This window comes from Lynx canadensis, chromosome X, assembly GCF_007474595.2.
Source record: "Lynx canadensis isolate LIC74 chromosome X, mLynCan4.pri.v2, whole genome shotgun sequence".
Lineage (NCBI taxonomy): Eukaryota > Metazoa > Chordata > Mammalia > Carnivora > Felidae > Lynx > Lynx canadensis.
In genome coordinates, this window is record NC_044321.2 from 57,370,666 (window position 1) to 57,382,362 (window position 11,697).

Below are 11,697 nucleotides of genomic sequence, written 5' to 3' on the forward strand. Positions count from 1 at the left end.
GTGGTTCTTAACACAAGGCAATTTTGCTCCGTAAGAGGGACTGTCTGTATCTGGAGTCATTTTGTAATCGCAACCGGGTAGAAGGGGGAGGCAGGCTCCAACATGCTGTGGTCAGACACCAGGGATGCTGTTCAACATCCCACAATACACAGGACAGCCACCTACAAGTTACCTGGTCTAGTAGTATTAAAATTGAGAAGCCCAGCAATAGGAGGTAGAGATTTTTTAATTTTTTTAAAAAAATCTTTATTTTTGAGACAGAGTGTGAGCGGGGGAGGAGCAGAGAGGGAGACACAGAATCCAAAGCAGGCTCCAGGCTGTCAGCACAGAGCCCACAGATGTGGGGCTAGAACTCAAAGAGCATGAGATCATGACCTGAGCTAAAGTCAGCCGCTTAACCGCTACTCATCTGCCTCATGTTATGTTTTCTTCTGTAACTTATTTTTTATAATTTACATCCAAGTTAGCATATGGTGCAACAATGATTTCAGGAGCAGATTCTTTAAGCCCCTTACCCATTTAGCCCACCCCCCCTTTTTTAAGGGGAGAGTCAATAGGACAGATGAGTTCCTGGCCAACACTCGGTGTGTGGGGGTCGTCCCCCCTGGCTCTCTCCACTCCTGGGCTAGCTACTGTTCCTTCTTTGTCAAGTCTGGTATGTTCTCCCTCCCACCACCCTAGCCCAGCCTAAGGAAAGACACAGGAAGATCTACATCACAGAATGCCTAAGGCTGACTGAGTCAATCTGCTTTTTATAAGTAAAATAGGGAAGCTGTAAATTAAAACGAAAGTCCACAACCAAACCACAACATACACCGAAGAGACAATTTATCATGTTGTATCAATCTTTAATTATGTATAAAGACTTCCAATCACATCACCTAGGGACCATTTTACCCACTGCTCTGTTTAGCTGCCAGTCTCTTGTCTCTCTCTTCAGCAATGGTGAGGCGGATGCCCTTTCCACGGGGAAGAGAAATCCATGGTTTATTGCCCTGGAGGAGAAAACAAGGAGAATCAGAAACCACCACACACTAACTCCATCAGCAGCTTGGCATCCACTACCTTTGTCATCTCATTTAAAGAAAACAGAAACCTGAGAGCATTTAACAACAGTCAGACACTTTTTAGATGCTGGTTTATCAGAAACACCCAGTGCTTGGGCTGCAGAGGCCACTTTATTAAACTCACTGCTCATACATGTAGATGTAAACTATAATATCCTTCGTAATTAAGGACTTAGAAGTACTGAAGTAGTGACCAAGGCTGACTGCTTGTTTCCCCCCAAAAAACTCCACAGGCACAAACTGAAGAATGTAAGTATAAGGCATATTCATTCCCTTACTGGCCAGTTTTCAACCAAGGTGATCAGGTCCCCTGATGATTTTGTGACACTGAAAAAGCATAGGCTTGCCCCAGCCCTGCTTGGTATAATCCCCATCCCAGAAGAGGATTTACACCAGGATCAGTAGAGCCAGCCAGGAGCCAGGCGCTACAGTCCCAGCAGTACCTGCATTTAACTAGTTTACCTGGACTAGGGAAGGGAGACCCAAACTTACCTTGCCAATAACAAAAATGTTGGAAAGCCGGGTGGCAAAGCTGTTGCCATTGGCATCTTTCACATGAACCACATCAAAAGAACCAGGGTGTCTCTCTCTGTTGGTGATCACACCAATTCTTCCCAGATTAGCACCTCCGGTCACCATACACAGATTACCTAGGTGGAAGAAACAATCTGCTTAGAGCCAGGCACCATGCAAACTCATAACCTAATGTGATGGATGGCAAGAGATAGGCCTAAACAAAATCAGTCCTTTTTCCCATTTGAATTTACTTCTATTCTATGGATAGGTTACCCAAGCAGGGACTATCAGGGCTCTCCCAAGATTTGCCCCACCAAAACCACCTCGCCAGGTCCTCACCATGTCTTGCTACTGTTCCTCCAAAGCCCAATGCTCTGCGAGTTACAGACAGACTTTGAGGATGATGACAGCATTACTAAGGGCTGTATCATAATTAGGCTGGCTGCTATTCAGTCATCTTCCTGCCTAGCCCTCAAGCCATTTCCATAGATAGGGGAGCTTTTTTGAGACCTCTACAGATCTGAGAATGTGCCTTACAACAGACTCCCTCTCAGCCATCCAGAATATTCTGAGCATTTGGGCCTCTGGAAGTAAACATACTATATACCTGGGTGTTGGAGAAGTTCTCCAGTTAAGGTTTTTTACACATCCCCTGCCCCCTTCCCAATCCCTTACTACATCAAATGACCTTTCTCCTTGGTTGCTTATCAGAATCACCTAAGAGGGTTCAAAACAAAACCCTGTACCCAGGCCCGGTGCAAGTCATAATGCTTTATTAAGCTTCCATTATAGGGAGAGAAAAGCAAAGAACAGTGCTTATACCTGGGCTTAAAGAGAATGCCCAGATAACAGAAGCTGCTTACCAGTATCAAACTTGATGAAATCAGTAATCTTTCCAGTCTCCAAATCAATCTGAATGGTGTCATTCACCTTGATGAGGGGATCAGGATAGCGAATGGTGCGAGCATCATGGGTCACCAGATGAGGGATTCCTTTTGTTCCCACAAAGATCTTTCTCACTTTGCACAACTTATACTGGAAACACACAGGAGTTAGCCACATTTAGTTTAGTTCACATGCGCCAAGCTCTAGAACCTATGAAACAGTAAACTCATAGCTGCTAACCCAACCCAGAACATGAAACAGTAACCTCTATTTTGCCCAGAAGGTATGAAACAGTATGAAACAGTAACCTTGTTCTGCGAATGTATTAAAAAGTAACATATGAAACAGTAACTTCTAACTTCCTAGTTCACATGCGCCACATGAAACAGTAACTTCAAATGCCAATTGACAGCGGAAGGCAACAGCCTTACATAGGAATGGCCATTTGCCAAACTGCAGAATGGTGATCTTGACTTCGTACCCACCATAAATTTTCCTTACTGTCCCTCTCTAGGGCAGTTTTCCTGTTATGTTTTCCTTGTACCACTCCAGGTTACAGTCCAAGGCACTGAAGGCCCCACAACAAGGGTGACTCCCTACTGAGTGGACTGATCAGCCTTTCCCCAGGCTGCTTAAGCCTCACAGGCCCCCTGAATTCTTGCAACTCACCCTCATCAGCTCCCTAACAAGTGCCTCTTAATGCCTCCTTCCAAAACACAATTGCTTTGTCTCACAAACTGCAATTGTATTACCAGTTCACCTAATCAACAAATATTTCACATGAAGGGTTTCAACGTTGAATTTTCACTCCAGGGCCTCCTCAAAGTAAATCAAATCACCTTGATGCCACTGGACATGCCCTCCAGCCTGCTGATAACAAGGCAGCTAAGCAAATTAGGGGTTGAATCACCCAATTGAATTAACCTTCATTTATAGCCAATAATTTAAGGAGCCTTAAAACTTTGCATAAAACCACTACAACAAACTGGATTAAATAATCAATGTCTGTAATCTTTTTTTGGATCTCAAACAAATGCCCCAAGGATTATCAGTCTCCTCCATTAACACCTTTCCTCTCTGCAGGGTAAAGCTAGACCCACCAAATGGAGACATGACACAGGGCCAATCAGGTTGGACTAGTATTGGTTTTCTGGTCCCTTATACTTAAAGAACCCATACTTCAAGCACTAATAAATGTTCCTAGAAATCCCTTTCCTTGCCTCTAAAGCCAAAGTTAAACTGGAATTTATTTTTGCCACAAAAAAGACAATCTGTTAAAAATGTTAACTTCAAACAGGGATCAGTAGGTACCCAGCAATGAACTGTGATACAGCTATTAGTAAGACTTTTACTAACATGACATAAAATTGCACATACAATAGAACCCCACCAACCTGTTAACTGGCTGTTTTCAGGTATACGACCGCAAGCAATCTTAATCCACCTACCTCACTGCAATGGACCAGACCATATACTTAATTCAGGCTCTAACTTCGTACTGAAGACCCAGCCTGCTTAGAACACTCACTTTGGCCTCCTCAGGTGTGATCCGATGAACAGCAAAGCGACCCTTGGTGTCATAGATCAGGCGGAAATTCTCCCCAGTCTTGTCAATGCTGATGACATCTGATATTGGAACAGTTTAAGGTTACTATACAGCCCTACTACGCCATGCTGAGTAACAACCACAACACTCTAAGAAAAAACTCCCCATATGCTTCCCATTTCAAATACTAACAAGAACTCCTAAGGTTAATGATGATGGCTAGCTAATCTTTTAAAACCCTGTCTTTAGGACATATAAAATTTAAGGTTAACTAAAATTTGGTTTTGAGAAAGGATTCCTGATTCTTTGCAGCCCCACACTATGTTAGTAAAAACTGAAGGGGAAGGGCATGCTTTATTTCTGTGACTGATAAAAGCCCACCAATATTAAATACAACGGCCACTTTGGAGAGGAAGATCAAGCAAAAGGAGCCACCACCAAGTGCCCACCACTTAATCACTTACCCATAAAACCAGCAGGGTAGGTTATATCGGTTCGGACCTTGCCATCAATCTTAATAAAACGCTGCATACAGATCTTCTTTACTTCATCTCCTGTTAGGGCATACTTAAGTCTGTTCCTTAGGAAAATGATGAGAGGGAGACACTCTCTCAACTTATGGGGACCAGTAGATGGACGAGGGGCCTGTAAAATGATCAAAAAAAATGATCTTCAACTATTGTTGGGATTCACTCAAACTCACTTCCTATGTCCCGAGACCATCAACTAGACACCAGACTATCCATCACCGCCCCCCCCCCGCCCAGTGTGGGCAAACGAGAGGTGTCCCAAACTTGTAAAACTATTCCAGAACTTAAACCTTTATTGCATGTTTCCTCTTTACAGGACCAGGCCCATTAAGAACATTTGAATTAGGAGTCCATGTGAGTGTACTATGTCATTACGTGGAACAGAGGCGGCAGGGTGCAATTAAGGTAGCACAAGGTCTTCAAAAACGGGGAGACAAGAATACTCTTCCCGTAGTCCTGTCCCCAAATAACTCCTGGATATAGTAATCAGGAATGCCTGGTACATAAAGGAGTATAAAATAGGTCCTCTGGACATGTCAACTATATCTCCCTTAACACTGGACAAAAGAAAGTCTCCCTTAAGATACTTACAAACACACCGGTCAGCTTATCCAGCATCCAATGCTTTGGAGCTGCTACCCGCTTCAGATGTTTCTTGGGACCACGAGCCTGAAGGAGAATTTCAGGGTTTTAGATTTCAATGCTGTTAAAATGGTTACAGGTTTTTTCAAGAACAGTTATAACTTCTTGGAAGAATGGAGTCTAAGTTTCCCCCTTCAGAAAAATGTGGTGTTAAGCGTAGGGCCGTGCCAGAAGGCAGAGAAGTAAATGCATAGTTATCTAGCAAATACTATAGGCTCCATAAACCGCACCCACCCCTCTCACTGTATAGAGAACACTAATTACTATCTTTGAGAACTGTTCTATGTATTTTCATATTACTGCTTAGAAGTGTCTGCTGCTTGAGGCTGTTTCTTCTAAGAAACCTTTCTGGCGAAATGGTCAGGGGTTGGATCTTGTGGCACAGAGCCAGCCAGCAACAGAAATGGACAAGAACCCAATCTGTGCTTCTACTTGCTAATCAAATAGAAAAGTTTTTCCATCATAACCGCCTGGTGTGTGTCTGATGCGAGATTAACCTGCCCTCTGCAGAACCACGTGCCAACAGCTGCTCCCTCGTACTCTAAGGCCAAAAGCAGAGAGCCGCTTTCACTTTAGAATGAGGAAGCTTCTCAACGCTGTGTACAGATGCTTACCCGGCCACACTACGCCAAGTCAAGCCATGCCAAAAAAAACAAGGACGAAGAAAACGCTTCTCCTCCTGGCGCCCACCCGCCCTGCCCCGGGCCCATCATCTGTGCCCGTCTTGTCCACCCGCGGCTCCGGCCTGAGAAAGCCGTTCTTCCCGAGGCCGTAGGATCCGTGATCGGGCGTTGGCCGTGCCAGAGACCGAGGCCTTCCCGCCAGTGGCACCGACTCCCCCCCACCCCCGCCCCACTTCCTCCGGGCCGACGTTCGCCCTCGCCCTCGAGCTCGCCTGGGCCAACCCGCTGGCTGCAGCCCCTTCCCCTCCATCCGGCCACCCTCTGCGGGAACCCTGGAGTCCCACGTAGCCCAGGCCCCGGGAGGATGGAAGCTGATGGGCCCAAGAGCTCGCGAGGAAGCCACCTTACCATGGCTGCGCTAGGCACGAAAAGAGGACCGCCTCTTTCCGGTACGCGAGAAAAGAGGGTTGGAGGCTGCGCGCGCCAGAGCCTCAAAACGCTCCGCCCAGTTCCGTCCTTTCCGGGCGCCCGGGGAGTCTATCTTGCCACCTGCTGGTGGGAGGTCATAGGGCCGAAGCTCGAAGCTGGGGCAGTTTTCTCTTTTCCTGCCGCGGTCCCAACCAGTATTTGCTGAGCGCCTCTTCTGATTCCATGTTAGCTGCTGGAAACACAAGATGCGCTCGACGTGTTCCCTTGACTTCGAGGACGGCTACTTGAAGTCCCACATACACACAATTGTATAATCAGAATATATTTTGATAGAGATTTAATATTCTTTTTTAAAATGTTTATTTATTTTTGAGAGAGAGAGAGGGAGAGGGGCGAGGGAGGGGGGAACAGAGGATCCAAAGCCGGCTCTGAGCTGACAGCAGGGAGCCCCATGCAAGGCTGTTATTAAGTTAACTTTGTAACAACCAGGGCTGTTGTTACAAAGTTAACTTTGTAGCAGCCTCATCCCATACTAAGTTAACTTAGTAACCGTGAGATCATGACCTGAGCAGAAGTTCAACTCTCAACCGACTGAGCCACCCAGGCATCCCTAATATTAATTCTTAGGCATATTTTGTCTGTCCTCTTTCCCGAGTACCTTTGAGCCAGCCAAACTGCCCATACTGTAAGTTGGGAAGAACCAACATTTTTATTTCCTCTTGCTTCTCACAGATGGCCAAAGGGGTGGAGTGAAGGGGACAGGAGGGTAGGATCCTTGCTTGAACCTTGGCGCCTTGCTCCTAACTTCCTGTACCACACGTTTGGCACTTACAAAGTCTCAAGGGAAGAGAGGAGACATCGGAGACCATCTGATTATCTAACTAAAACTTAGATTTTATCGTACTACTTTCCTACTTTGAAACTGCCCTTGGCCCTCCTGCCTGGTCTCTCAAGTCCCTCTGCCTGTTACCTGCCACCTACTGCGCCTGGACACCCATTGCTCCCTTCCCCCATCCTAAACCTCAAAGTTTAAGCCACTCCAAACAACATACTCCTCTCAGAAAGCTCCCTCTTGGGGCGCCTGGGTGGCGCAGTCGGTTGAGCGTCCGACTTCAGCTCAGGTCACGATCTTGCGGTCCCTGAGTTCGAGCCCCGCGTCGGGCTCTGGGCTGATGGCTCAGAGCCTGGAGCCTGCTTCCGATTCTGTGTCTCCTTCTCTCTCTGCCCCTCCCCCCTTCATGCTCTGTCTCTCTCTGTCTCAAAAATAAATAAACGTTAAAAAAAATTTTAAAAAAAAGAAAGCTCCCTCTTTCAAGCCTCTTGCCTGTGGACCTGATGATTCCTCAGCTTGGAGCTGCCATGGAACAGCCCAATCCCCTTTCTAGGAATCTAATCCCACTCCTCAACCTTGGGGATATATACAGCTCAAGTCTCTCTGGCTGCATGAGCCTGCGAGCCCCCTCAGGCAGGGTCAATCCCACATTCTTCCACCCCAGAGCCCTTTGTTCAAACTCAAAGGCAGCACTTAACACAATGGGTTGCAATGACTGGTGTCCTTGTCTGTCCTCCATTAGACTGAGCATCTCCATAATCTCCATAACAAAGATGGCCCTAATCCATCTGGGCAAGCCCTTTGCCACCTGAGGGAGAGCTTGGCGCTGTGTCTAGCACTTGGTAAATACTTGTTGAATGAATAAATTGAGTCAACATACCACCCATTGTACTGAGTCTTTTTTTTTTTTTTAGTTTATTTTGAGAGATAGAGAGAAAGAGAGAGAGAGAATGCTTGAGCAGTGGAGAGGCAGAGAGGGAGAGAGAGAATCCCAAGCTGGCTCTGCACAGTCAGTGCGGAGTCCAATTTGGGGCTCGAACTCATGAACTGTGAGATCATGTCCTAAGCTGTAATCAAGAGTCAGACGCTTAACTGACTGCGCCACCCAGGCACCCCTTGCCAAGTCTTACTATACTATCCCTGAGAGTCTCCAGCCTGTGCCTGGACTCTCAGGAGGTCCCATTTTACATGTCTCTGCTCTACCCTCCACTCTACCCCTCAGCAGTCTGCAGAGGTGCGAGAGGGGAAAAAAAATGTTGCCTCTTCTCAACCAGACAGTGTGAACTAGGAAGGGAGGGACTCTTCTTTGTCTAAAACTAGGCCCATAGTAAAGTATGCTATGAAGGATTATTGGAAAGAAGGGGCAGTTGATTAGAGGTAGGGATTAGAGAGAGGGAAAGTGATGAGACAGTAAATGGAAGGTTTTCTGTCCGAGGATACTGGGGGGATAGGGTGCAGCCAACAGAAATGATGGGAGTTGATTTGGGAGTGAAGAATAACCATAGGAATTGCAGCCAGAGAGGATAGGAGAGACGGGGGGGGGGGGGGGGGGGGGGGGGGAGGGGAGGCCTAGATCTGCAGATTTTACTTAATCAATATCACACAGCCAGTTAGGGGTGGGGGGTGGGGGTGGGGAGCTGGTCTCTTGCATCCCAGGTCAGCAGGTTTGTTTGCTTTTGTACCACAGCTTGTCAAAGGACTTGAGGGAATCAAAGTGCCTTTTTCAGTATACAGGTTATTTTTCCCTCTGTCAATTTGTATTTATGCACAAAGACACTCTAACAACAATGAAGGGAATTTGGAAAGAGCTTAAGAAAATCACAAATAGCACCTCCCCAAACCCCCTAAACACATCATCTGTATTCATTTGCTCCTTTTCCTGTTCTCATTCCGATCTGTTTGTGTGCATGCATACTTTTACGTAATTTTAGTCCTAGCATACAGACCACTTTGCATTCTGCTTTTATTATATAATAAATACCTTCTGAGTTGCTACATAATCTTCATAATTATTATTTTAACAGCTGCATCATATTCCAATAAATGGATGTCCCATAATTAATAAAAGTTCTCTATGGCTGAACATCGTTTCTTGCACTTTTTCTTTATTGTGAATACCACTGTATAGTGAACTGTTTCCTTCATAAGCTTTTTCCTTCAGTCGAATGATATCCTCAGAATAAATCCATTTCTTCACCCAACATTTACTGAGTGCCTACTCTGTGTCAAGCTCAGTATTACCAACCTGGGATGCAGGGATGATTAAGATCTAGTTCCAGCTCTCAAGGAATTCACACTACAATGAGAGAGGCAAACTGGGAGGAGGGGACAGAAAACCTGGAGAAGCTCATCAGAGAAAAGATCGTAGTGAGACAGTCTGGAACACAGAGGGCTGCTAAATCTTGGACTTTAGCTTGTAGGTGTACAATGGGGGACCGTTGAAAGATTTGAAGGACAGAGTCAACTTTGTATTTCAGAAAGATAACTCTGACTGCCCCCTACAGAATGGCTTGAAGGAAGTGTGAGTGGCTTGGAGGAGATGGGTTAGGGCTATTTTCAATGATATAAGCAAGAAACAGAAGAGTGAGACCCATGTCTGTGACTGGGGGGAGGGGCGGAGGAAAAGGGGATAGATTCAAAAGACAGTGCATGCAAATGGGAGTATTGACAGAATCTGATGAAAAAGATGAATGTGCAGGAGTGAGGGACAAAGAGGTAATTAGGATGACTCCCAGGTTTCTGGCTTGGTGACTCAGTGGTACATTTGCTGGGAAAAAGGAGAAGGCATTTTTGGTGTGAGATGCATGGTGAGGAGGGGGGACATCAGACTGGAGATGTCTTATAGACACAGGTCTGAGCTCAGGTGTATGATCTGGCCTGGAGACTCACATTTGGGAGAATCTGTGCATCTGTCCATGGGAATGGTTTGGCAGTAAGTGTTGGAGGGGGGAGCAACTATGCTAAGAGTCTGAACACTGCAGTAGTGTATGTGTATTGCCAAAAACATTTCTCAGAAGATCCTTGCAATTATACTCGTGCCAGCCTGGTAATTACTTATTTTTAACATTTACTGATGTGATTGTTTTAATTTGCACTTAAAAAAATCACTTGTGAGGTTGAACGTTTTGCCATATGCTTACTTACTCATTCCATTTCCTCTTATGTGAAGTATCTGCCCATTTATCTTTGGGGGGCATGTTTTTCTGATGGGTTTGCATGAGTGTTTTATAAAACACAGAAGTTTATCTTTTGTCATATTTGAGGCAGATATTTTTACCAGATGGTTATTTTCTTTTTGGTTATATTTTTCTATGTACACATTTTCATAATTTTATGTAACTAAATCTATTGAACTTTTCTCTTGCAATTTCTTGTCAGTTCAAAGCTTAGAAGGTTAGCAGTTCAAAGATCTGCTAAATACTCAATCCTATTTAATAGCATATATTTAATTATTGACTTGGAGTTTACAAAGATAAATAGAATAAATAAAAAATTCTATTTTTCCACAAATGGCTAGACAATTTTCTCGCTACAATATATTGAATGATCTTTCTCTTTTCTATTGTGTTGTAAGAACAGTGTTAGCATTAAATGAAGTCATATATAGTATGTGGTTCTATTTCTATAAGTATGAGCATGGGAGATGGAGTCTATGGTGAGCACAGAGACAGGCATTCCCAGTATCCTGTCCCAGAATGCCAGAGTGAAGGGACGCATATGCGTGGTTCATGGTCATAAGTCATTCTGAGTAGAGCAGTCCAAACCCCTCACTCCCTGTCTTAAAGAGTAGCTCTCATGCTTCATATTCCCTGATCAACTAATTGCAGCAATCAACCAACAGCCCGGCCTACGCCATTTCTCACATTGATGGGACATAGTGAGGCAGAGTGAAAAGGGCACAATTTGAATCTGTCTCTGTGTGCCCTAGAGCAAGTGGCTTCACTTCTCTGAATCACAGGTTCCTTATCAGAAAACAGGGATAACAATTTTTACTCTTCAGTTTGTTGTAAGGGTCAGAGATGGTGTATCAAGTGCATAGAACACAGTAGTGACTCAATCAGTGAATTAGTACTTCAATTCTCTCCTGACCACTTCTGGCTACTCCCTTCTTAAATTTATTTTTTAAGCATCTTTGTTGAGGAATAATTGACGTATGATGAAGGACACATCTCTAAAGTATACAGTTTGACAAATTTTGACCAATGTGTATACCCAATGAAACCATCACCACAACTAAGATAAAGGAACATGTTCATCACCCCCTCATGTCCCTTTCTAATACCTCGCTCCAACCCCTCTCCCTGCATTCCCAGGCAGTTACTGATCTGCTTTCAGTCACTATTGATTAATTTGCATTTTATAGAATTTTCAAGAAGCAGAAATCTTAAAGTATGTACTCTTTTTGTCTAGCATCTTTCATTCAGCGTAATTATTTTGAGATTCATCCATGTTGTTACATGTATTAATAGTTTATTCTTTTTATTGTTTAGTAGTACTTTGTTGTGTGATATACCACAATAAGCTCATCCATTCACCTATGGATAGACCTTTGGGTTGTTTCCAGTTTGGGGTGATTACAAATAAAGCTGCTGTAAGCATTTCTGTACAAGTCTTTATGGACAAATAT

General features: G+C 44.6%; 1 protein-coding gene across 1 annotated transcript; it reads right to left on the reverse strand.

The window, feature by feature from the left end:
- Positions 1-827: 827 nt before the first annotated feature.
- RPS4X (ribosomal protein S4 X-linked) lies at positions 828-6,287 on the reverse strand. The gene is made up of 7 exons (XM_030305598.1): positions 6,218-6,287; positions 5,136-5,213; positions 4,479-4,659; positions 3,997-4,094; positions 2,447-2,618; positions 1,560-1,717; positions 828-995 (listed from the first exon to the last, which is right to left on the reverse strand). The coding sequence occupies exons 1-7, from the start codon at positions 6,218-6,220 to the stop codon at positions 894-896; spliced, it is 792 nt and encodes a 263-aa protein (XP_030161458.1). The 5' UTR covers positions 6,221-6,287; the 3' UTR covers positions 828-893.
- Between the last annotated feature and the right edge of the window lie 5,410 nt (positions 6,288-11,697).

Excerpts from the sequence above, each read along its gene's own strand:
- RPS4X (XM_030305598.1), bottom strand. Across the intron at positions 4,660-5,135 it reads ATAAGCTGACCGGTGTGTTT|GCCCCTCGTCCATCTACTGG; the intron begins GTAAGTATCTTA and ends ATCATTTTACAG. Across the intron at positions 4,095-4,478 it reads CTACCCTGCTGGTTTTATGG|ATGTCATCAGCATTGACAAG; the intron begins GTAAGTGATTAA and ends TTCCAATATCAG.